At 44.6% G+C, this 26,496-nt stretch overlaps 4 protein-coding genes across 6 annotated transcripts in view; 1 reads left to right on the top strand and 3 right to left on the bottom strand.

Annotated features, from left to right (window-relative positions):
• LOC146971302 (protein unc-13 homolog A) overlaps positions 1-3,590 on the top strand; it is a 33,785-nt gene extending 30,195 nt beyond the window's left edge. The window contains exon 41 of the mRNA XM_085805800.1: positions 250-3,590. Within this exon, the coding sequence (XP_085661926.1) occupies positions 250-538 (289 nt within the window). The 3' untranslated portion in view covers positions 539-3,590. The remainder of the gene's footprint in view (positions 1-249) is intronic.
• A 1,200-nt stretch (positions 3,591-4,790) lies between these two features.
• Positions 4,791-13,495, bottom strand: LOC146971301 (RNA-binding protein MEX3B). 2 transcript variants are annotated; one of them, XM_085805807.1, is made up of 4 exons: positions 13,391-13,495; positions 12,083-12,665; positions 10,044-10,285; positions 4,791-9,952 (listed from the first exon to the last, which is right to left on the bottom strand). In XM_085805807.1, exons 2-4 carry the CDS (start codon positions 12,588-12,590, stop codon positions 8,675-8,677), a joined length of 2,028 nt encoding a protein of 675 aa, XP_085661933.1. In that variant the 5' UTR covers positions 12,591-12,665; positions 13,391-13,495; the 3' UTR covers positions 4,791-8,674. The 2 variants fall into 2 exon arrangements, with proteins under 2 accessions (XP_085661933.1, XP_085661934.1); XM_085805808.1 differs by having other exon boundaries at positions 12,083-12,663; positions 13,387-13,487.
• Positions 13,496-14,926: 1,431 nt separating this feature from the next.
• On the bottom strand, positions 14,927-22,078 carry mbd3a (methyl-CpG binding domain protein 3a). 2 transcript variants are annotated; one of them, XM_085805837.1, is made up of 7 exons: positions 21,946-22,078; positions 20,881-21,046; positions 17,423-17,563; positions 17,027-17,117; positions 16,753-16,930; positions 15,873-16,035; positions 14,927-15,762 (listed from the first exon to the last, which is right to left on the bottom strand). In XM_085805837.1, exons 1-6 carry the CDS (start codon positions 21,957-21,959, stop codon positions 15,885-15,887), a joined length of 741 nt encoding a protein of 246 aa, XP_085661963.1. In that variant the 5' UTR covers positions 21,960-22,078; the 3' UTR covers positions 14,927-15,762; positions 15,873-15,884. The 2 variants fall into 2 exon arrangements, with proteins under 2 accessions (XP_085661963.1, XP_085661962.1); XM_085805836.1 differs by having other exon boundaries at positions 15,880-16,035.
• A 948-nt stretch (positions 22,079-23,026) lies between these two features.
• Positions 23,027-26,064, bottom strand: uqcr11 (ubiquinol-cytochrome c reductase, complex III subunit XI). Its single transcript, XM_085805843.1, has 3 exons — positions 25,927-26,064; positions 25,105-25,235; positions 23,027-23,418 (listed from the first exon to the last, which is right to left on the bottom strand). The coding sequence occupies exons 1-2, from the start codon at positions 25,974-25,976 to the stop codon at positions 25,115-25,117; spliced, it is 171 nt and encodes a 56-aa protein (XP_085661969.1). The 5' UTR covers positions 25,977-26,064; the 3' UTR covers positions 23,027-23,418; positions 25,105-25,114.
• Between the last annotated feature and the right edge of the window lie 432 nt (positions 26,065-26,496).

Genomic DNA, 26,496 nt, shown 5'->3' with positions numbered 1-26,496 from the left:
CTTTCTGTAAAATATTATCAAATTAAATTACTTTTTCCAATTTTCTTGGTTTGAAATAGAATGTGCAGTGTCCCCAATGCAGTTGTGTTCCTTAAAATACAATTTATTTGAAGAATTTTTACTCACCTTTTTAAACACACTGCTATTATTATGAACATAACTGTATATATATATATACATACACATACATACACAATGCATGCAACAATAACATAAAACTCCACCTGTGACCTGTGCTTCTTGTCTCAGCTCCCTGGGCACCGAGGTGGGACCGGAGAGCTACGAGCTGCAGGTGTGCGTGAAGGACTACTGCTTCGCCAGGGAGGACCGCACCGTGGGCATGGCCGTGCTGCAGGTGAAGGACATCGCCAACAAGAGCAGCGTCACCTGCTGGATGCCGCTGGGCCGGCGCGTCCACATGGACGAGACGGGGCTGACGGTGCTGCGCATCCTCTCCCAGCGCAACAACGACGACGTGGCCAAAGAGTTCGTGAAGCTTAAGTCGGACCAGCGCTCGGCCGAGGAGGGCCGCAGCTGAGGGACGACTTAGAGAGAGAAAGAGAGAGGACACACGTGTGCACGGAAACACCAGAGACATACCTGATAGACATAGTATTATGCACACGTATAGTATTCACACCCACGTAGATAGACCACCATGTGCAATACACAAGCACACACATGTAAACCCTCTATTGTACATAAACCTTATCTGCATACATTATGCAACATTTACATCGCAATGGTATCAATGCAAACATGACGGAACATGTTTATTTAAAAAAGAAAATTAGATTTATTTCAAATATTTTAGCAGCTCAACTCACACTCCTCAGTTTAACATCAGCCTCACGTCAGCACTTGTCGACCCCTCGCTCACTCTTTCCTACAACACATCACACCTTTTATACGCTGTACATTTAGATGCGATGAAATGCAACGCAGAGCGGCATCAAAAAAACCATGTGAATAGTTTGACAACGACCACTTTGCACTTTTTGCTTCTCTGTGTCTTCAGGAGAGCAGCCCCTTTACCCAGCTATGCTCTGTCCGTCTGCTCGCCTGCCTGACTGTGTGTCCTTCTTCCCGTCCGTCCCCCTCCTCCTCCTCCTCCTCCTCCTCCTCCTCCCGTCGTCTCCTCTGCGTAGTCTTCCCACGGTGTGATGTGTTGTGTAATCCGGAAGCGGGAGCTCAGATCAATACGATCAGCTTCCTCTGACGCCCGAGAACCCAAATAGAGATAAAAACACACGACAACACTGACCTTAGATCAGTGTCCAGGGGCAACATCTCTGCTAGTCTGTCCTGTAATGTACTAATTGTCCTGCATGTTGACCCCAGGAACACTGTGATTTTACTTCGCTGTAACCATGGCAATCCCCCCTCCCACATAACCTGTGTGAGCATGGTGCATATAACCCCGGTCCCGTAAGGTTTTTGGTTTTTTTTCTAAATCAGAGCCGACTCACAGACACAGTGACAGCGGGAGCCTCTGACCAGAGTCTGACATGTGATGTGTCGATACAGCTAGAAGTTGTGGCCACCATGTGCATTTATATCGAACTTGTCTTGCTTCACATCACGACAAACGGAGCAATATCTACCCCCCCACCCCTCCCCCCACCCGAGAGTGCACAGTAACTCCTAAAAGAGAAAAAAGAAACCAACAAAAAAAAAGAAAAAGGGCTACAGGATCTGTGGACTGGGATGTCAGTTTACGCACTAACACACCAACACACCGCAGACGCGCTACCGTTCCAGAAAGTCTTGGATGAGTGACTGTGGAGGAGCTCGGACCCTGAACGGACACCTTCCTCCTGACCACCTGCACATCTGTCCCCATCTGTCCACACACCCATCTCTATAAGGCAATAGTGGTTTGTTTCCACGTTCACTGAACCTCGTGGGTTTGATGAAGAACAAACCCTCTGTGAACACTGCTGTGTCTTTTTTTTGTTTTCGTTTTTCTTAACGTGTGCGTGCATGTGTGTGAAGGTCGTGAGTGTGACTGTCACACCTGCAAAACGGGCTCTGAGATTGTGAGCAATATATTGTACCTACACACCCAAACTGTATGCGCTGTCAGTAAAACTACAGGAGCAACCAACTGCAATATCCAGATCCAAGGAATGGGAAACTTATGATTCTTATATTTATTTTGTAAATCACTGAGATATTTTTTATTTATGGACTCATAAAATCCCCATTCCTCTTAGGAAGTGTGCACGCTTTTTTTCTCATATATTTTGAAAAAGAGAGAAGGAAAGTGTTTTGATTACTATTTGCCTTTAGTAGGACCAAATTTGCACGAACCAGAGTTCATGTTTGTTTGTTTTCAAAGAGAGAAGCCATCAGAGTCACCGCCAAGCATTTATGGTGTTCAAGTATTAGTCTCGTCACGTCCTTTGACAAAACCTTCCCCCTTTACTGTTCACTACAAAAAAACTAAACAAGGTGAGCAAACACTCACAGTCGTAGTCCGGCTTCGTCTTGTAGTGTCTTTGTGAAACTCAATGATTTTGGCAACAGTGATTGAAACACACAGCGAGAGGTTTGTTTCCTTCCTGTGGCTGCTGTGTGTGGAGCTCCAACACACATCACTGCCGGCCTGTCACATGTTGTCTTTGCTCAATACTGTTGAATGCTACCAAATACAAATCTTGTGAATGTTATTAATCCTCAGCAGAGCCTTCTTTCCACGATCAAAGGGATGTTTAATCCAAACCCACGACTAGCTGGGAACACCAACTCATGCCTTTTGATTTAGGTCTGCAAGTTTCACCTAAATCAACGGGTCATGTGTTCAATCATGCTTGATTATTATTGTTATTGGGTTTTTTTGTTAGTTTTTTGGGGGGGTGAACCAGCTTTTATAAAGAAGCTTTCTGCCCCATCTCTGTTCCATGTAACGCACAGTGAAGTTGCGTCATTTTTTTCATGTGTTGTCTAAGTAACTCCCAGGGCTCAAGACGAAACTTGACACGTCAGGTTGCGGCTGAAAAAAAAGCAACAAATATATATTTAAAAAAAAAATGTACACGAGTGATCGTCCAGTTCAGGGCTCATCGGTTGCCAGCTTCATGTATCTACATATATACACACACACACACACACACATCTACACACACCCATCTCTGCTCAAGCACAAAAGGGCACATGTAAGATGACACACATGCATGCATGCACGCCGACACAACTCTGTGGAGACCAATGACGCCCACCCTGTGAATAGAATCAACTTACAAATTGCATGAGGGGAAACTTTATTGTGCCAGCACGCGTCTCTTCGATGTTTCTTGACTTTTTAATTTTCCCTTTTTTTGTTTTTAATTTTTCCGAAGCTATGTAACGATAACTCACCAATGTTTTTCTTTTGTGTGTGTTTTTCAAAACGGCTTGTGAATACGTCCTCTGTAACCAATATGAATGTAGTGTGAACACAGAACTCGCATGAGAGAATTATTTTCTACTAAGGATGTTTCTAATTTGTTTCTTATCATTATTGATTGTTCTTTAATGAGGATGAAGTGGACCTGGAATGCAGCCTGATTGTGATCTGCTTCCTATTAAAAGGACATTTGTGTCACAATATTCTCTCTGTCACGTCACTGCAGGTTTCTTTTCTACTGTCAGTCTATCCAAACCAAATTTAAGGTACAAATAGGATCTGTAAAGTTCAGAGACACATTAATCATCAACCTGTAGGAAAAATGAATCAGACAAGTGTGTCAACAGATGCTTACGTGTGGAGGCAGCAGCAGCAGCAGCAGCAGCAGGGTGTTGTGCTGAGACAAAGCCTCAGCTTCAGGCCTCCAACGCAGTGAGCCTCAGTCTGTTCTGTGTGTGACCTCTGACCTCCCGGTGGAGGGGGGGAGGGGACTATCACACATCACCACATGTTTTAAATGTTCAGTCTCACAGTAAAGTGGCAAGAAACTCCAGAAAACAGATCGGAACGTTTTCTCAGTTGTGTAAAAGTGACAACAATCATCATGTGTTACTGTTGGTTAGTTGGACCAGTCGTACTATGCAGCAGTTCTTTAGCAAAGCTGATCCTACTTTATTTTGACCTGAAACTAATGTTTTAATTACACATAAATCTTCCAATTATTTCCCTTATTTCTTCAATTAACAGTCATTTATAAAATGTCAGACAACAGTGACAAATAATCTCCTACGTCCAAACTCGACTGTATTTTTGACATGGAAAAGAAAATGAATCTTGATTGGAGTCTTTAAATATTTAACATTTTTGCTTGAAAAATCACAGAAAATTAAATATCTAAACTGTTGCTAATAGATTTCCCAATCCTGTCAGATCAAGCTCACTCAGTGTCATTACTGTGCAATAAGATCCACACCATATGACCCAAACTGACGACCTACATTTGCCTTTGTCTCTAACCAGTGATCTCTAACCTCACACTGGTTAATTAATAACGGTGTAAAACAGAAAAGCTGCATATATTTTCTTATATAAGTTTTATAATGGACCTAATACAACACTGTAATTTCCCATTGTGTGATTATTAAGCAATATTTGTTAGTAGTTTTTAAAAGCCGATCAGTCTCCATTCAAATGTGATCTTAGTTTTCTACAGAAAAAAAACATTCTCCTGTTTTTAGATGAGCAAAGACACAAACATGTCTGATCTGCAGTCCCCCCACCCTCCTCCCCCATTCTCAGTGTTAATGTGGCTCAGATGCAGCGTCTCTACCGCCACCACGTGGTGAAGACGCAGCACATCAACTCCTCAGCACTTGGCCGAATAAAGACACAAAGCCGCAGATTCTTATTTTACAGTAAAAAAATGAAACCAAAAAACAAGACTTTATTAAAGAAGCATAAAAAATAAAACTCTTGATACATTTCTCATAACCGTCAAGTCAGCTCAAATTATATGATTATACAATTTTCCCGGGTCACGGTTAAAAGGTCCATAAACTTTCAAATAAAATATATTTCAATTTTAAAATTTCTTCAATAGTTTTCTCATTTTGTTATAAATTGCCTATATGTAGTACACAGGAAATAAGGAAAATAAAAAATGGAAAATAAAAATAAATTTGAAGTAATAAAAAGGGTCACATTATTGTCTGGGATATTTAGGTAAGCAAATAAATTGTAAAAAATAAAATGTGTAAAAAGTTTTTTTTTTTCTTTTTTAAATCTCAAAAATTATTAGCTAATGCCAGGTGGCTTGAAGACATGCAGATGGTTAACTTACAAATAATGATACATGTTCTTTAGAAACTACACTTATCTTCAATTAGGTCATTTTGCTTTTGAAAACAAGATCCCAATGATTGTATTCAGGGTATATACACACAGGTCAGGACTGAAACCTAGTTTGCTGACGTTTTACATTTTGGTTCTGCATACAAAGAGAATTAAAGCAAAAATAGGAGAGCGGAGGCTTAAGGGGGGTCTGTCACCCCCTTACTGGCGTGGCTCTCTTTGCATCCCCCCTCTAATCACAAAAAAAAGGTCAGAGGTCACTGGCTAGCATGCCTCAGGAAACCCTGTTTTCAAACCTTTAGGAAGGAAATGGGGGAGGGGGTATGTTTGGCTAAAAAAATAAAATAAAATAAAATAAAATAAAAAATTCAGCAGTCAATCTGTAAAACATTTGTACCTTTTTAACAATTAAACTACTGTACATTAAACCCTAGCATTCTCTCATTGGCCAGGAAACGCCCCGGTGCAGCACTAGGACTGACATTATAGACCCATCTGGCAAAAATCCAACAATTTCTTTAACAAGTCGACTTGGACAGTTTGAAGATGGGGCTGCAAAGATTGGCCTCAACACTCACACAGCAGTCACGACTGATCTGTTCACTCAGACACATTCGCCGCCCTGCATCTGTTCAAGAGTGTGCACGAGTACGAGACGAAATGCAACAACAACAAAAAAAAAAAGCCAGACGTCAGCCGGGACGCGTTGCCAGTTATATGAGAATGAGAACAGGGTTGTTGTTGTTGTTGTTGGTTTTTTGTAGGTCTAACGTTGCACTGCAGGAGTTTTGACTGAGAGTTAAAGTGGCCCTCCCGCTGCAACCAAAGCACCATGGGTAGAGTGAGTCTTCAGGGAGACTATAGCCTACCAGTTCAGCTCCTGGGCACATTTTTCCTACACGTGTGGACACATGAATCAGTGCACTGCTGCGCTCAACCAGGACAGCTGCTTATTAGTTTCACTACTGCCCCCGTCGCCCAAGTAGCAAACAAACAGTCAACACAGCAAATAAGTTGAACGTTATATACTGGCTGGAGCACCAAAGCACAGCAGCAACTGCCTATTTCATCGTTTACTCAAGTAGAGTTACCCTTTTTTCCCTTGATTTTTTTTTTTTTTTTTTTTTAAAACCCAACCCCCCCCCACAACCCGTCCTGATCTGCGACTACGTCCAAGGAGGAGGACACAACTGTGACGGTGGTGCCCTGCTCTCTTAACAGGATCTGAATGTGATGACTGTGTAGGGACAATTCATAAAATAATTCATAAACGAGCAAAAAACATTCTGCAGCTGCTGGGATTTGAACACAAAGAGTGTCTGGAAGCCCTGGATGACCTAGCTACTAGCTGCCATAAAGGATAAGTTGATTCTTTCCTACTGTGCGAGCCTGAAAAATGTGATCATGTGTCTGTGCAGTCAGAGGAAGCCCTTGAGAATTAGGTATGTGTCGTTTTTAATTCAGTTGTCATGGCTTGTCTCATTCTATGAGCTAACTCCATGTCATGTTCAAAAGGGCCACAAACAGCAAACCGTGTACCATCACACCGACCGCCCCAAATCTTCCATACAGTATTAACACTATAGGAGGCAGTTACTGCAAACTCTTAAAAAAATAATTAAAATTGAAAAAACAAAACAAACAAAAAAAAAAAACAGTAACAGGATGCAACCGCCGGAAGTTATGCTATGAAACACAGGACAAATTGCAAACAACTAACCATATAGTGCACTACATTTGGCCAGGAGTACAGCGCTATATGGGTGTGACAGTGTGTCATCTGAGAGAGTGCCATACAGCTTTGCTGTGAGAATGGGGTGGAAGACCAAAACTTGACAAAAACAGTAAGAGCTGTTTCTTTTTTGTGGTTTTTGTTCTTTTTTGTAGTTTTTTTTTTCTTTTTTTTCTTTTTAGAGGGGTTGCGAGTTACAGTGCATGAAAAAAAATGCTTCAATCGAGCCCCTTTTCTATTATTTCATGTGGGAGGAGTGGACATCTCTCCTTTACCTTATTGGACAAAAACATTCACGTGTGACATCAGAGAAGCCCTATCTTACCCTAAAGTTCAAAATATGTCTGTAAGCCACACACTCGACAGTCAAGAGTCAAAAAACTAGTATAAAACACTAAATGAGTTGATCTAAGTGTAACAGACAGGATGTGAGAGGATAAATGTCCTGGTGTGGATGGATCAGAGCGTCGCCTTCCTATGAGACTGAGACGAGTGAAGGAAGAGGGGCAGCAGGACAGAAACCAGACCTTCTCAAGGTGAGGACACGCGACGATGCCAGCGTGGAGAACAGCATGAGTGGGCATTACTCTAACACACACACACGCACACACACATACATACATACGCACACACGTACGCCCGCGCAAGATAGAGAGATGTAAAGGGATTGTCAGGCAGCCCAAACGTACAGACCTCAGACACATTCCTTCAGCATGACTAATGGTACGTTTCTGACTTATTAAAGGATAATTAATGAGAATCAATGCAGCAGCCACATTTGAAATGTGGGGTAGACTCATTCAGATTCCTCCAACGTGTTATTGAGTTTGATCAGGAATTACGAGACGACTATTAATAGCATTCATTTCATTTGGCATTACTGATGGCTAATTTTTCATCTGTGGCAACGAGAAACAGGAACTCATCCTTAAGAGGTCCCTCGGGTGTATTGTTCTGCTTGGTGCCTGACTACATGCCGACCTTTAAAAAAGTTCCAAGCTTACAGAAAAATAGCAACCCCGTCGCTTCATGTCACAAACAACAGCATGAGTGAGAGCAGAGGGAGAAAAGCAAGGGGTGGCGGGGTGGGGAGGGGAGGGGGGGTTTGTTTGTTGGAACAGTTTGCGTCCTGTCAAGAACATTAAAATAAGGAGTAGAAAAGTGCAGGCCTCAGTGACAGCTTCATCGAAAAATATCTGTTAAGTACAAAAGTGTCAAAAGGAAAGGCTGTGAGAGAGAAAGCAGGCAGAGATCTGAAGAAGCCAGAATGAAGAAATGTGGAGACAGACCGGCGGCCAGCGGTGCAGGCTGCTCCGGGTCAAAATGAAGGCCTGAAGAGAGATAAGACACTAGTTTCCTTCCATAAGTTCACCACCGAGAGACTGTCTGAGCCCCAACTGTCTGCAGACCAGTTTCAATTAACTTCACTCTGAAAATAAGTCATTGTCATTATTATTATTGTTATTATTAATCTTGACAGTTATGAGCAATAAATCAACATCCGTATAGTATCATCATCTCTATTAATGTATTTATTATGGTCCATCGTGTGTGTGTGTGTGTGTGTATGAAGGTTATTAGTGTGAATCCTTCCATCGCCTCCTCCGCCGCAGCTGGTGCCCCACTCCAGTCCTCTTCCTGCACCCCCCCTCTCCCTAACCCTCATATTTTACCCCCCCCCCTCCCTCCCCCTGCCTGGGGCATTAAGAGAAGATGCGGATGCACTGTGTGGTCGGGGTGTGGCAGACGGGGCACTCGGGCTCAGCTGACTGGCAGATTTGCCCGGCGCACTCCATGCAGAACAGGTTGTGGCCACAAGGCACCAGGGCTGCCGTCACCTCGCTCTCGAAACACACGAAGCAGTCCCTGTTGACCCCCGGGCCCACGCCCACCAGGCCCGCCACGCCGCCGGGCCCCGAGCCGCCTTTCAGCCGGCTCAGCATCCCCGAGCTGAGGCCCACGCCGCTGCCGCCGCCCTCGGAGTCGGTGGGAGAGCCGCCGGGTAGGGAGGAGGCCGAGCAGGAGGAGTAGCCGGTCGACGAGCCGCCGGAGCTGGAGCTGGACGCTCCGGAGAAGGAGCCGCCGCCGCCCGCGTTGCCGGACTGCAGCCAGGAGAGAGTGCTGAGGGGGTCGCTCTGTGCACGGCGGGCCAGCGGGTGATCCAGGGGGCCCACGCCCGTGTCCTGAGGCAGAGTTGGAGACAATCGTGGAGTGATGGCGCCGCCGCTGAGGCCGCTGCTGTTGCGACGTAGCGGCTGCTGCTGCTGTTGCTGCTGCTGCTGAGAGGAGCCGGCCGTCTTGCTGCCGCCGCTTCCGCCGTTGACGAAAGGCGCCCAGATGTTGGAAGCACTGAACTCAAAGCCCAGTTCGTCCGAGGAGGGCAGTCCCGGGGTGGAGTCGCCCCCGAACGTGAACCCTCCCCCCGCGCTGCTGGAGCCCGTGCTGAAGGGGCTGGTGGGGCTGCCGCCCTCGTTGGCTTTGCGGGCGGCGCTGTAGCTGTCTGAGCTCATCCCGCCGTTGTGCGAGTGATAGGCGACGGAGGAGGACATCTTCCGGCCGGAGGAGTGGTGCATGGACATGGGAATAGCGGGAGGGGGAGAGGGTGGAGGCGGAGGGGGGTTGGCGGCGGCGGCGGTGGCGGCATGGTGGTTGGCGGCGGCGGCGGCGGCGGCCCTGGACCACAGCGACGCCCCCAGTCCGCCGCTCAGCGCGCCCAGACCCTCCAGGCTGACGTCGGTGCCGTTGGTGTGGAAGTCGTTGTCTCCCTGCAGGTCCACGAAGGTCCCGGTTCTCAGGGTGATGTGGGTCTCGATCTCCTCCCGCGCCCGGTCCACGTTCTCCGGCATGCCCGTCACCTCGAACACGGGGTCTTTCTCTCGACTGGGCGTCACGATGTAGGTGTGGGTCTGCTGCTGGATGCGCTTGATGGTCGCTCCCTTTGGTCCGACGACGAGACCGACCACTCTGTAGGGGACCCTCACCTGGATCGACGAGAGATTTATATCTTAATGTCTGCAAAACTTCAACTTTGTTACCTGAAAAACAAAACAAAAAAACGCAGAACTTCTGTACCTGTATGGTGGTCTGTCCGGGTAGGTGTGGCGGTCCAGGAAGCGAGCCTCCCCCACCGGGTCCCCCGGCCTTGCAGCGGGACGCACGGATCATAGAGAAATGCTCGGCCGCCGAGACGATTTCACGCTTTGCCATCTCCACGTCCTCCCTGCGCCCCGTCACGATGAAAACAGGTTCCTCGCCCCTCACCGGAGTCTTTATGTAGGTGTTTGTTTTGGCACGCAAGGCCTTGATCTTACAACCTGGAAGATGTAGAGAGAAGGAGGAGTTTTAGAAAAGAAACTGGAAAAAAACAAACACTGAATATACACAGAGACCCAGTGTAGAGATGCAGATGTGATTATGTAACCAAATAAAATTAGCTCATTAAACACTCAGTTTCCCTGTTTATTAAAGCCTTTACATTAAACCTGCTGCGCTGTGATACAGCCGACCTGCAATAAATCATTTTATCGCTGTGGTAATGTTCAGTTTTTGTTGAATCCGAGAGGTGCTGGATGCTGCAGCTCACTGTACCATCGTTTCTAATATTTAGTCATCAATATAAACTGGGTGGACAGAATATGAAAACATGCTGTCAGCGTAAAGCAGTGTAGAGTTCCCACGGCGTATAGACAGCATCCTTTAAAATGACAATAAAGTTGAACCAGCACCTCTCTGAAACCGCTGAAATGAAAACTGAACACTGCATGGCAGGGTTTATTGAGGGACTGTTGCATTAGCCTGATTGGTGTGTAAATAACAGTGATTATGCTCCATAAAACAAACAAGTAGTCAAATGAAACCAGCTCCAATATTTTTCTGAATATGCAGACAAATAGCTCAGCTCTGATGTGCATAACCTAGAATATTGAATCAAACAAAGAAGCAAAAACAAAAAATAACAACAGGAGGACAGAACACCGTGGCTAATAAACATGTTTGTTATGGAGACCAAATCATTTTTTTAATAATAACAACACTGGAAACAAAAAAGGCAGCAGCAGTAGAGGAGACTCGTCTGCCCAAAAAAAACACACTGTCAATGGCTGCTGCACTGCTTGTGTCAACTCATGTAGCTCCTCCAGCAGCAGCAGCAGCAGCACACACACACAGGAGGAGCTGCTGCTGCTCTGTTTCTTTAAATATGGACGCTTCACTCCCGGGGACCAATAGGACGCGCTGAGTGTGATGTCATTGTGGGAAGCAGAAAGCATGGCTTTTTCAAACAAAGAGAACAATGCCGTAACGCTGCCGCGGCGGCGACGGGCAAAACCAAACCCACAACATGACCCGGGTTAAAGTGTGGGACATGTGTCGGTTGGGAAACAAAGCGGAGAGGGGGGGAATCGGACGGAGGAGCCGCTGCTGCTGCTGCTGCTCGGTTCGCCAGCGGCAGCAGCAGCAGACAGAGCTGGGTGCAGGGCGTAACACCGCCCAGTCCCGTGTTTGTGCGCCTGCTGCTGCTGCTGCTGCCCCGTTTCAGCCTGAAAAATCAGCTCCGCTAACACAATTAATCCGCCACAGACACACGGACCGGTTAGAAATGTGAATCCGCTGCTGAAATCTGCCGCCAAATATCTGTGATGTGCCAAAAGGGCGCATGTTTCGGTGTGTTTCCTTTGTTTGGTGCAGGCTCCTAGACATGTCCAGACTCCCGACAATCTGCCGCTTTGTCTGACCCTCTCCCACCCCTCCCCCCTCCCTCCTACTCATCAACCACCACACTCTCTGTCAAGGCATTGTCTAAATACTACTACTAAAAAAAAAAACGGCATGCAAATATACAGACAAGTGTGGCAATTTAGTGGAGTAGTGGTCGCATTATGTTGGCTTTTAAGGAGCCAAAACAGTTTAGTGCAGTCTGAGCAGCAGAGAAGAGCAGCGAGCTCAGTCTGGAGAAAAAGTTCAGAGACCCTCCTCCTCCTCCTCCTCCTGAACAAGGAGCCACCCAAACAAAGAACAACCAGGCTGCATGCTGCCTGGCCAAGACGTCCATGGACATAAACAACATATAAACCCTCAATCCGAGCATCACAGACACAGACTCCTGCTCTTACCTTGTCTCCCCACTATTTCAGCCACATGTTCCGAGCTGGGCACAGGCACACATTCAGTCATGTTGACACTTCTCTTCCTGCTGCAGAGGACGGAGCTTTGTTCCCCGTGGAGCATGGGGTGCGAGCCGGTCATGTGGTAGCCGCCCGAGCCGTAGTACTCCGGGGATGGAGAGCAAGACGTCGGGGAGTCCCGTGACCCGCTGGGGTGATGCTGCTGCTGCTCCAGCATCTGTAGGTCCACGTAGCCCCCTCCTCCACCTCCACCCACACCGTTGCATCCCTCGGAACCGGGACCCTGGTGGTTCCCGTCCAGGGGGTCGACCACCCCACAGTCCACCTTCTCCAGGGCCATGAGTGACAGCTGGTCCAGGGCGAAGCGCAGCGCCTCTTGGTGGTCCTCTTCCCGGGACTCCTGGTCCGTCTCTCGGGGCAGACCGACCCCGTTGTGCTGGCTGCTGATCACCACGTCGTGGTCCATAATCTCGGGGTGGAATAAAGGGCTCGGCATAGTCTCTCCGTGGATCTCACATCAGATCACGGATTGCCTTGTTTTGTTGGGAGTGAGCGCACCCTGGCTCTTCCTCTTCTACCTTTGAAATAACAAAAAAAAAAAAAAAAAAAAAAAATGGGGGAAAAACAACAAAGAGTCAAATGTTTGTTTACCATTAAAAAAACACACAGCAAACGAGTCTGGGGGTGAGCACCGGGGGCTCATTCATAAACACAGGCAGCAGCAGACAGTCCCAGAGCTGTTTGGGCGCCTTGCTTTGTCTGTTGTTGCTTCTTGTCTGACAACTGAGCCCATCCAGCCCGGTTGTTTTGTCCGGATAAATAAAGCATGCCCGCTTTAACCCGAGTCAAACTAAACTAAACTAAACTAAATAATGCCCCCGCAGCGGTAAAGAAGAACAGCCTGCACGGCTTAACTTACTCACTTCTTCTTCTTCAACCCCACACCTGTACGCGGTGGTGGTGTTGTTGTTGTTGTTGTTGGAAACTAAAAAACAAAATGTGGATAAAAGAAGCAGCAGCAGACGACTCTGAGCTGTTGTTAGCTCCAGCAGCAGCCGAGCTAACAGGCTAGCAGCTCCACACACACACAGTCAGTCGGTCGGCTCTCTCTCAGTCACGTTGTCGACCCCTTTGTTTGGGAGCAGCAGCAGCAGCAGCTCAGCTCAGCACGGCTCGGCTCGGCTCGGCTCGGCTAGCTGCTGCTAGCTCCGCTCTGTGTCACACCAACTCCGACTCCGCTGCTGCTGCTGTGTTGATTTTTAAAATTAAACAAGTGCTAAAACCGAGTGAACTTACCTTGTCTTTCCTTCGTCGACGAGACCCTGTCTTCGGCTGTCGCCCAGCTCTTGAGGGAAAGATGAGAAGCAGCCAGGAGGAGAAGGTGGAGGAGGAATAGGAGGAATAGGAGGAGGAGGAGGAGGAGGAGGAGGAGACCAGCGTTGTGCTGTGCAGCGCTGTTGAAGCTAGCGGGTTAGCTAACTAGCAGCAGAGAGAGAGAGAGAGAGAGGGGGGCGTAGGAGAGAAACGTTCAAACACGCAAAGGAGGGCAGCACTGTTGTTTTTTTTTTCTTTCTCCTCCTGTCTGGAGTCAAACCACGCTCCTGGGAGTGTCACTGCTTCCTCATGCTGCGTACCGTCACGTCAGGCAGGGGATAGAGACAGAGAGAGAGAGAGATAGAGAGAGACCACCGCGGCTGCTGAACCCCCCCTCTCCAAGGTTAGCGGTTACCCTTTTTTAGTTAAATAATAATAATAATAATAATAAATAAAAAAAGGGAAAACAGTGGTGGTTGTCGGCTCAGTGCTAGTGCTGCTGCTGCTGCTGCTGCTCGCTGCTGCCTGACCCCGCTCGGTCCGCCGCCTTTGTCTCGCCAGGCGCACGCCGCTCCGTCTCCCGCACACGGCACTGACGTCACCCGCGACACAACAATGGGTTCAAAGGCCACATGCAGCAAGGGGGGAGAGCATCAACGCAAAGCCACTGTCACTGCCATTGTGTCTGCCCCGTCTGCAGGGTTTTACTAGTTCATTTTTCCTCCTTATACAGCATGTTTAATTATTTATTTATTTATTTATTTTATATTTTGCATCCCTGGCTGCTGATAAAATGTGGTCAGGGCTGGGTGTGTTCATCATGGCTACCAATGAGCTGTTTTGGGTGGTCCAACTACAGCACTGAGGGATGCTTATGCAGTGTGTGTGCATTTATTTGTGTTTCCTGGGTTATTAAAAAAAAAACAATAAAGGGAATCACAGAAGGGCAATGGGTTCATTTCAAATCATGCAAACAGTTTGAATAAAATATTCAAAGCTTTTCCTTCTCCAACACCATAGGTTGAACGCTATCAGTTTTAAGGACAGGTTTGTATTTGTTTTGAGTTAATCATAATACAGCACCCTCGTGCCCACTACACTGGAAGTGCTCTTGGTTGTTGTAATTATTCCTCCTGTCCACGCTGCCTGGTAAGTGATTCCTTTGATTTTTTTTTGGCTAACAAATTCCCTCTTTGTGTTTCCATGCAGAGCTGTGGTGGAGCGATAGTGACACAAAGGGGGAATTTAGGGCTAAAAAGATAAATTCTTGGTCTGACTAACTGCCGCAGCCTCCTTTTAGCTGTGGATGAATGACTGCAGATTTCATTTTGCTTTGAGAAGGGATCTCTTCACAGCCAGAAGCACATATGGGCATGAGGGTATTGTTTCAAGATAGCCTTGCGTAAGGAAGAAAGGACCATAATCTTAATCCTAAAACATGAGCCCATCTACCCCAGACACCCACATTTATGAATGGTAATAATTAAGGAGAAAAAAAACACACACACTCCACACCACTAACAAAAGAGCTGCATTTATTTGACAGTGATACAGAGACAAATAATGAATCTTGTAATGAGGTACAGTACATCAGGTCATGAGGTACATCAGTGTTGTAATTGTTTTTGTATTTTCTTAGGGTGCACATCTTTTCTTTTTCTTTCTCAAATGTTATTGGCAAAACAATATAGGCAACTCTTCTATGAATACAAATGACATGGTCCAAACTTTAAAACCATGTAAACTCAGGATATTGTGAGTGTGACACCACTTTGAACTGTAAACCTTTAATCAGTCTAAATGTGATTATACACAGCCTCAAGAATGCTGTGAGCATGTAAACATACTGCAAACTGAACAACACTACCTACACTGCCAGAGTTCAAATGTAAAAGAGCAACATGTTCTTGTTGAACAGTAACACCCTCAGAGGTTATGAACATGAACCGATACAACTCAAACGCACGCATGCACACACACACACACACACACACACACACACACACTTCATTCACATACGTCAGGTTTATGTTTTAACTTTAAACTTGAATAGCTGTTAACAGAGTGTAACACTGCATTGTCTAGAGCACCATCCAAACAGTCATACATGGGTAGAGGTATAAATGAACTGAAAAGTAAAACTCAAAACATCCTTTTGGATTACATGGTCACATGTAAAAAAAAAAGAAAAGAAAAATAAAACTTAAGAAACACAAATACATTTTTAGGTTAACAAAATCTGCAGAACATCTGCACTTAGGGTCTATTTCAATTAAAGTGTATACAAAAATTTTCGTGGGGCAAATATTTGAAAATAAAAAGGAGTTTACCAGCAAACCTCACGTCAAACAAACCTGTAGGAGAGATGAGACAGAGACATGTTACTGTGTGCACTTATGTACACTCCTGAACAGTATAAGATGATAAAAGGCTGGGGATGGATGCAGCAATACTCGATCCTTACCGTGTACCTTGGCTATAATTCCTCCTTGTCCACCTGCTCAACCTTCTCCTCTTCTTTAGTGGCTGCTGTATCTGCAGTGGTGTCCTCTATATGAGCCAACATGTCAGCCATAAGGGCTTCCTCCAGCCGCCTCCTCACATTCTGCACCAGGTCCTCTTGCTTCCTGGAGGACACAGACCAGGAAAAAAAAAAAAAATATATATATAAATATAAATATATATATATATCCAGTGCTAATGAATACAAACCGATCACGGCACAGACCCAATTATTACTTTAAACATCCTAACAGCTAATGAAAGGTGTGTGTGGCAATGTCACATGTTCATTTATTATCATCATCAGACAGAGAGACACACACACAAAATATCATCCAAAACACCAAGCCTGCACAGTCTGCAGCGACACTTCGGCTGATCCCAGCAGCACCACCCCCCCAACAAACATGACAGGTTCAAAGTGGCAACACAAGACAACATCAGTATACGAAGGTGTGTAATATGTCATCATCAGCCACAGCCAACCACTGAGACAGACCAGAGGTACCCCAAGAACCGAAACCTCTGTATCAGGGCAGTGCCAAAAAGACATTATAGATGTTGTTGATACTGGAGCTGAATCGTCCACTAAACCGTTCCAGTTCAACATCGACTATGTAACTATACACAAGCTGTGACACGATTCAGTTGTAACCATTTTAATCTTGGCCACTCTATTGCAATAGTGAATCAGCGTTCAACAACACATCAACAACCAATAACCTTATAAATGACAAAACTTCTACTTCAAGTAGAAACTATCAACAAGTGCATTCAGCTTTGTATCAGTTTGTTTTTGATATCAATCAACCACAGCTGTGCTGCACGTGTGGGCATCTTACCTGATGTCATCGTCAGTCACTACGAAGGCTTTGCACAGAGGCTGTGTTGTGTTGAGCCACACTCCTGGGTTTTTCTCCACTGCAGCAGTGAGCTGTCCAGTGACTGGCGAGGGGCTGGTGTGCAGCGCACTCGCAATGGAAGAAAGCAAAGTTTTATCTGAGCAGGCAGGGCCAACACCTGGGAAGAGTTACAAAAGCAGAGGCAGAGGTCAAGCTTGTTGAAAATGATCAGATGAAGATGTACATGTCAGTCATGTTTTTCATTTACCCTCACCTTGTAAACCTTTGGGAAGATCCATGGTTTTAACCAGTTCCTCTGCAATATCAAATGCATTTAACCCGCTCAACTTCCTCTCCCAGAACAGCTGTAGATTGGGAAAAAAAACAACAAAAACAAGAGGGTCCCTGTTACATTTTGAACACAATTCATTCAAGACATCTGTACTAGGATAAATTCATCCTAACAATCCTTCTAAAAAAGATAAAAGCCAAAACTGAGTCAAGATAAATCAGCAGGCTTTAAACTCTGTGGAAATTTCTCAAGCAAAATGTGCAGGTACAGTAATTTCTTTTGACTCACTTCCAGTTCTACAATATTAACAGCAATGGGTTTTTTTTTTACTGTGTAAAGTAAAAAGATGCGAGGCAGAGGTGCATGTCCTGATCTTACCTGTTTGGGTTGGTCCACGGCCTTCTGTGGGTCGGTCTTCACCTTGTTGTTTGGGTGATTTGTTACCTTGGTCACTGGCTGTTTGAAGATGGATGCCGTCTGTCGAACTGGTAGTGTTATGTTGTTCAAGTCAGGCTTGGCCTTCAAGAGGAAAACATGGCTGAGGATTATCTTTTATCATCATTTTTCATAATGAAATAAAAAATTCTGTCAGTTTTAAAATGTCTACACATTACTAACCTGTTTTAATTAATTCATGAGTAGCATACTTACATTATCCCAAATGTTTCCCTAATAAAATCTGTGATTTTAATCATGGCAACAGAGCATTTCATTTGGTTGCCCGTCAATGGCATCATATCCCTTTTATGCATATGTCAGCATCGTGGTCACCTGTCAGAAGTTTTATCCAGTGCAAAACCACATTTTTATGTTATATTCAGCAATTCGTCCCAGGTCATTTTTAATTATATACTTAGTCATGGGACATCTGGATCTCAAGTTATCTGAGTACCCAACTGCATAAATGTTAGCAGCAGCTTGGCTCTCTGCCCCTCTGAGATGTCTTATATCTGTTAAACAGAGTTGTAGAAACACAGATTTAGCCAGTGTTTTACTGTTTTTGTTTCCATTTCTGGGGCGGCACGTTTTGCCTGGATTGAGACAAGTAAAGTTTTGAAGATTGGCTACTAGAAAAATCTCCTGAACAACTGACATTAAAGGAATCCAAACTGATGGTGAGAACTATTATTCCCATGATCCCATGCTTCTGTGTAATGCCACCAAACTGTCTTTTATTATTGTTTTGATTGAGAGAACCCTAGCAGTAGAAAATTACATATTGGTCTTTTTAAAGCAGAAGTAAGCGATCCGGTCGGGTTGGCTAACTTTTTGTCAGCCGATGGAGTTAGCAGTCCCCGCCCTCGTCATGGATCTATTGGTACTCGTCCCTACGTCACCACATTCACGCGCATCCCTTGGCTGCACACACAGCCCTTCATGCCGTTCTCTCTCCTCATTGGATAAAGGTTGTAGGATACAAGGAAGTATACAATACCCCTTTCCCACTGGCCAAAAAACCCGTTTAAACCCGCTAACAATTGGCTTTTGGTGGCAGTGGGAAAGGCGCACCGAGTCGCGTCGACCCGCGTCGACGCGGGTCAAACGACTCGGCAAGCGACGCGGGTTAAAATCGCCTTTAATCGGCTCGGCTCCGAACGGCTTGCAGTGGGAACGCCAGACCCGCGTCAACCCGCTAATTTGCGTGATGACACTGAACGTTACGTGACGCTACGTCATCGCGCCGGTCGCGTCTCATATCACCAAAACAAAGCGCTGCTCCGCTCTGCTCTCATCCGAGACTGGGATCAAAAGATCAGAGAACACTGACCAAAAACGATAGAAAAACAGAAAAGAAAAGAAGCGACAGTCTGTTTAACTGACGTGTTGTGCCGCGGACGTCCGTCATCCGGCCACGGCAGACTCGCTGTCCTCCGCGGTCCTGGTGCTCCAGGTCAGCCAGCCAGAGAGTCTGCCTCGGCGGACGGACACTCCGCGGCGGGCGGCTGTGGCATGACTGTGTGTGTCTCTTGCACCGCGGATGAGAGCGGGGCGACTGGTTTATGCTCTGTCTGATCCCTCAGCGGGGGGTCAGACTCGGCTCATTTTGGTCAATGGGAAAGGGGCCAAATGCCGATTGTTAGCGGGTCGACCCGCGTTTAAAAAACCCGCGTCGACCCGCTAATTTTAGTGGGAAAACGGCTCAAGAAGTTTTCTCCTCGGCTTACAGCAGAGCAGAGTCACTGACAGACCCGTGTTTCGGACCAAACACTCTATGTAAGTGATTGCTGTCGGAAGATATAACTATTTAAGACTTATATTAACACAAACATTCCGCTTACTTCTGCTTTAAGTTTCACTACCATCTACTAATATGTAGATTTGTCCAAAATAACCACCTGTTATCTTCTACCTAGGGCACAATACTCACTATCAAACTTAAACTTAATAAATTTAATGATCTATTAAATGTTTATTTTGTAGTTCATAGTAAATGAGTGAACAAGAGTTATTTCAGACAGAGCAACTGTACAACATGACTGCTGCTACAGCGACTTATCATTTGCAGCTTTGCAGCAGACTGGCACAGAAAGCCACTGTTAAAAAATGAGGTCTCATGACATCTTAACTACTGTTTGCCTGAAGGCACATGAGAGATTTTTAAGTGGAAGAAAGTTACATGATTTAACGCCAATAAACTGAACTTGAGAATGTGTTTCAGAAAGGGCCAAATCAGTCCAGATCTTAATTTGTTGCAGATCCTCATGCAAATTCACAGGGGACTGGGAAAATCACTGTCTAGATAGAAAAAGCTGTGACAGAGGTCAGGGCTCCAGACTGCCCCTAAAATTTGAGACGGTGCAAGTAAATTTTTAATCTACTTGCGCATGTGCAACCACTAAATTTGCTATTTTTCTTTTAAAGGGATAGTAGCATTTTTTTAAAAGTGGGGTTGTATGATCTACAAATAGCCCCTAAGTACTTTAATTGCAGTAGCAGACTCTCTGCACTCCTCCCGTTAGCAACGCCAACCCATAGCCCTGCTCAGAGATTTACAACATACATTGTTGTGAATGGACCCAAAGAAACGGCCTATTTTCGTGGCCTAAAAGAGGTTTTACCTGAAAGAAAATACACAGTTCCATTGTTCACTATATACAATTTTTTCCAGCCCCTCAAAGTGCAGGAAAACCGCAGTTTTTATTTGGACCTAACCAACTCACGTATCCCTCTGGCCCAGGGTTAGCGCCCGCCGATCAGCAGTTGGTTAGGTGTAAATCTCGGGGCAGGGCTATGGGCTGGCGTTGCTAACGGGAGGAGTGCAGAGAGTCTTCTACTGCAATTAAAGTACTTTGGGGCTATTTGTAGATCATACAACCCCATTTTTAAAAAATGCTACTATCCCTTTAACAGTGGTGAAATGTGGAAGGGGTGACTCGAAGAATCTGGGAACTGTCATTACAGGTGGCAGACCAATGTGTGTGAGGATCATGAATGAAAAGGTGAATAATGAGAGAAATGTGAATATTTGCCCTGCAAGTCAATTTACGGTGTGCACCCCTAAATTTTCTGCTTGTGCTCCTAGTAAAAAAAGTTAGTCTGGACTGGAGCCCTGGAGGTATGCACAAAGACCTGAGCCTGACATTACCGCCAAACATGTCTCTACTGTTCACTTAACATTAAAGACTCAATGCTCTCAAAAGGCATCATTTAAAACACTGATTCAATTATGAAAAAACAATAACATGAGAAGGTTGAAGGGGTCACTTACCGGATATTATAATCATTTCATAAATCACTGAAGGACCCTATAAATTCTGATCAAGTATATCATTTTTCCTTCAAGAGCCACTGCAGACATCAATGCCTCATTACACCAAACGTACACACAGCCTCACCCTGATTTGATGGTTGATGTTGTAGAGCTGCTTGTGCCTGCTGCGGGGCACTTTGGTCAGGAGCAGCCGTCCGGCCCGGGGGTTGCTGGCATTCACATCTGCGAGCAGGTTGCTGCCCAGACCGCGGACTATCTGGGGCTTGTTGAGAATGCACTTAACAGGTGCACTGGGAGGAAAAACCAGAAAAGTCACTATCACACGACCATTGATCATTAAAAAACAACAACAAAAAAAACCACACACTGAACAGTTACAGTCTTGAACACCCACACACGACCTTTCAATTTAATTGAGACAGCCTATAGCTGCTGATGCTGGGCTTGGTTTCCTCAGGGGACTCAACTACAGTAGTCAACTTTGAAGGTTGTCCTCCCCGACAGGTGCAATGACAAAGTGTCACGAAATGTCAATCAAGCACATGTGTGCACACCCACACAGCCTCGGGGGAGAGGGCCAATCAACCAGAGGGGGAACACCTGTGTGAACACCGCTCCACAGTTGTGTAGTGCGACAACACAACAACACAGAGCGGCTGCTGCCTCCTCTCTAACTAGCACTGTGTCCGGGGGAGTGCAGTCCAACTATTCAAGGCGCTTGGGGGCAGACAAATCAACGTGAAGCCACATGAAAGACAGTTTATTGTTCACCTCCAAGTTTTTTAACGAGCTCAATGTGCCGTAGCCGTGCCTTTTGTGACCGTACTCCCCCCGTGACCGGCCTGTGTGTGTGTCTGGGCCCATCGCACCGCAAGTCAAGCGTGTGTAAACAATGAAACTTAGCTAGCTAATCAAGCTAGCAGCGTCGTAACCGTCAGCGCACCAGCCGATCAATTACTGTCGTTCAAAGTTTCCAAACACAACGAAACCGTAAACTTTCTCAACCCTCAGTTTACCTACTGTAACAAAAAGTGGGAATAGCTAACCTAGACGTGTTGGTTTCGCTGCAGAGTGCGTCTCAACTACAAAACGCATGTCTCCCCCTCTGTGTGCGTGCGTGTGTGCGTTTCCTGCAGAGAAACTTTCATTTTAAAACATCCTCTCGACTTCACGTTTTTAAATCTCCCACCTCTTTCTCTCCATGGTCCCGGTTGTCTTGGGTCTTCTGTCTGAAGTTACCGGCTCGGTGGAGATAAGAAGCCAGTTCGCTGCTTCTTGTTTCAGTCATGAATTCACGCCGAGTCCGGTTTGTTATCGATCTCTCCACTGTCTGTCTCCCGTCAGGACCTTTACAACTGCAGATCACTCCGCCAGCCCCCTGACATAATAACCATTGTAATCCATCCGCCGCACTCCTGTAACTAGTCCGAAAGTGATCTCGTCGCAACTCACTTAAATGCTCCACTAGTCTGTACTTTTTAATGAAAATATTTGACTATTTGAATATAAAACTTGAATTGTTTTAATTTATAAACTAAGTATATAATTATTTACATTTATATCACAATTTACTTCAAGCAAACGTAAACTGAAAAGTTAAGTCTGCCAAAGCCCACAAGGACCTGCTACAAGATAGAAATTACTGCACGTTTTTTTTTTTTTTTTTTGCTCTGCATTACTTTCAGCAGGCTGGAGATTCAGCCAATTTACATTGCATTTGAATGTTGATTAATGGTACTTCTGTAGCACCACTGCAGCCTTCAGTTGCATTTGGAAAGGTATGATAAGATTTGCAGACACAGAAAAATACCAGTTATGCACATACCCAATAGAAGAAAAGCAGCTGTAATATCTGGCATCAACACTCAGGACAGGAAACTGCACCCAAATCAATAGACCGGACTTATTGTGTAACAGTTTTAGCTGGTGCTTTTAAGAATCTGTTCACATCAATGTTTGTCTTGTCTGTGAGCACATTAGTAAAATTGATTTACAGTTTGAAACATTAAAAACTGGATTTTCTGTCACTAGTCAAACAATTTCTCTCTCTACAAAAATTGGAAATTATGATTAGAAGATTAGTGATCGGTTTATAAATGGCAGATAAACACAGACAAGGCATAATTCAGTTAATATGGCTTTCAATCAGTGATGTGTTGCCAAACTCCACTCATGAGTCCACAACCAGGAACATGATATTACAAACAGGGAAACACTCAAAATCATCAATCAACCCATTTCAAATGTAATAATTCAACACAAGCACAACATAAGGTAAATCTTACATACTTTACTTCTCTGCAATACAATTACAGCATGACATGAAGGACAGTTTTTCCTTTGTGGACCAGGTTTCATCCACGGCACACAGAAGACTGATGATTAAAATAAATATCTGAACCCAGATTAAGCAAGGGAATGAAAACAAAAGTCCATTCATCATCTCTGTTTTCATTTTCCCTCCATTCACTGGCGGTGGAAAGTTGAAATGTCCAAACCCTGGTGCATTTCAGTTGGATGTTGGTGAAGAAAGATTCGATGGTGACTGGGCTGCAGGATGAAGACGACAGACTTCCAGTGGCCTGGCATTCAGGTGGACAACAGTGAAAGGTACTGGCCGCAGCAGTCAGCAGTAGTCTTTGTGTAATAATACAGCACCAACCTGGCAGTAGAAAACAAAGAGTCATTATGTTGTACAGTAGAAATCTGGGTTTCTCTAACAGGAAAATCAAATACCAAGGCTGGATGGAACGTTAAAACAACATGGTCAGGAGTGTGAGCAACAAAGTTGTGTTTTTGTTCAGAAATTAAATCATATTCTTCCAGGTAAAACCAAAGATGTGGTATATGAGCTACACTTTTCCAGTGGTTCAAGCTTTTTCAGACGTTTCTTTCGTGTTAAAAGCTGCTACACAGAGTGCAGCCTTAAAATAGACCACTGTCCTGGATTCGTGTCTCCTGACACCTCTAAACTGCCCGGCTTATTGTCTCTGAATTTCACTCCGTTTATCATTTCCACCCCGACACTTCTGTTCCTTGGCGAGAACAAGTGCTCCATGAGTATCTCGTCATCACCACTATGATTCTTAAAATACAATAAAAATAAAGTAACAACAACAATTTATTAGGCAGGTTATGACCTCCACCTCCTATTGTCCAAGTTAGGATTTGGTTTTCCACAAAAACACTATTCTGTGTCAGACTACAGTACAGTCGGGGATAACTAGCTCCTGGGAATATTCACAGCAGGTCAGTATGCGGAGGACAGTCAGTGTTCACACACAAGCAGGTCAAGACCCAACATGAATAAAGGTCAACATATGATCTCAATCTGGTTTTTTGTTGTTGTTTTTTTTAGACATCTTACATTTCCCCATCACAGTTCCCATCTTCACATTGTTAAAGCACATGCAGTCAAAGAGCATCAATAGCAATATAACAAAATTATATAACTAATATAACTTTCTTTGACTCTCAGCTGGTTGAACTAGCAAAATGATGTGTAAACAAATGCATGAAGTCACAACTGCCCAGACACACACAAAAATGCAGTCTGGTAGTTGTTTGAGAAAAAACTAAATTGCCTATGCTCATTGAAATAAAGAAATATGTCACAATGACACAATTGCTGAAACAGGGGCAAATCTCCACCCAGTGCCGCCTGAGGTCCCTGGATGTAGGTCGGCCTCCGTTTCCATTATTTATTTGTGCATGAGTGCTGCACTTGTGTGTCATTTAGCATCTGTTCACTGTGCTGCAACGATAGCGGGCAGGAAAAAAGATCTTCTACACCCAACAAACATGTAATATTTGAAGAGACTCCACTAGGGACTTTTTTCTGCCTATGAGGGTGAAGTAAGCAGCACTGCTACACACAGTGACACAATAGACTGTAATGCTGTAGGCAACAACCCAGTAAATTTGCTACAGATAAGGGGGGGGGGGGCATGTGATCTTTTTAATAATATATATATTATAATATTCTTAAATACCAGTTCTGTACTACCACTAACCTAATTTTGAATGTGTATGAAATCATAAGATTTTTTGTTTAGACTGATGGAAACAAGTCGCTAGAAACCACTTTGAGTTCAGACAAATAACACAACAAGAATTTGCAGAAAAGAGCCAAAAAAAAAGCCAAATGTAGATGAAGAGATTGGAAGTGAGCAGGCCCAGACAGTAAATACAACACAGTGTTTTAGCTTCTGACTTCAAAAGATGCAGTAGATACAGAAATAATGACTCTGACTGTGATTATTGAGCAAAACTAAATTATATTGGGGATTATACTTAAAATGTCCCTGACCTGCTCTACTTTCACTCAGTGTCTGTGGCCATCTCTTACCTGTGTGCCACTACTCGTCCTTCTTGAATTTGCCACTGATGTAAGGAACATAATCCAAAAACAACCGCCAGTCTGTGAAATGGACCAGAGCTACGCCACCAGCTGTGCCCCATACAGCCAGAGTTGGGATCCTGTGGAGCAGAGGGCATTGTGATGATTTACCATATTGGAAATACAATACAATTAAGGAAGTGATCAGAAAAAAACAACAACAACACACACCTTTGAGGGGAAAAAAAGACAATTACTAATAATTATAAAATAAGTTGTTGTGTCACCTAGAAAATTATTCTTTGTATAATAAATATCAAACACCCCAGCTAAAATGTTTAACAAACAAAAAACAAAGCAACTCTAACCCTGTTAATGGGTGGAAAAACTATAAATAGATTGGCTAATTTAGTATTTCAGTGTGATTCGCTTTTTTTCCCTTCTTTAAAAAAAAAAAAAAAAAATTCCTCATCAGTTTGCCAACAAGTAAACATGTAAAGATATTGTTCTGACACTGGCAGACAGATAGACCAAATATCAACCTGATAAATCTGTAAGGAAAACAGCAGTTCAAGCCTTTCAAGTGAGACCGTACAGCTACTTGGTTAAATTAAACACCGTTTCTTTCACATTTCATTTAAGGAGTTCACACTTTTTCCACAAATACCTGAAAAACCGAGTATTTTAGCCACTTTAGCTGAAGTGTTCTCGTCCCCACAGCGATGACCTCGGCTAGGCTAACAGCTAGCCAAGGACACACTGAGACTCTGTCAGCCCACACCTGGCTTCTTTACGTTTTAACGACTGATAAATTATTAAAACACATCTTACCATGTTTTGGCAATGGACACATACTTCTGGCCGATTAATTTAGCGAACATTTTGGGTCAAATGTGTCCTCCTAACGCTGGACGCGCCGCTTTGAAACCTGAAAAGAACTTCCGAGATGTTGCTCGCGAGTACACTACTGCGCAGGCGCCGGGAGCACTTCCGGTTATGGCTGAACTCCTTTACAACAATAAAAGCCGGTGAAAACGGACTAAAAACATGATCACATTTAGATGGCAAGGAAATCCTGTTTGCAACGGCGGACTAAGGTCAAAATCACTTTTCTACATCGTACCGACTCCGTTTACATTGCACATACATGTTGCATGTTCCATAGTGAGGATTTACTAATTTACACACAATCTTGAATCAGACGGCACTCCAGTTCAGGGGTAATAATTTGCCTCTGGGTCGTTACACAAAAAAGTCAAATGTGTTACAAATGTATAATACAAAATGTAATGTAAATGTGTATGAGTGTAGTGCAGCTACTTTACAGTAGGATGTATTACGGTATGTAAAGCCCATAGGTAAAGCTTGTTCCTGCCCCCTAGTGGACAAATCAAACTTTGG

This window comes from Trachurus japonicus, chromosome 17 (assembly GCF_045865225.1).
Source record: "Trachurus japonicus isolate A0001 chromosome 17, Traja_1.0".
Classification (NCBI taxonomy): Eukaryota; Metazoa; Chordata; class Actinopteri; order Carangiformes; family Carangidae; genus Trachurus; species Trachurus japonicus.
This window is presented reverse-complemented; position numbering and strand designations above follow the sequence as displayed.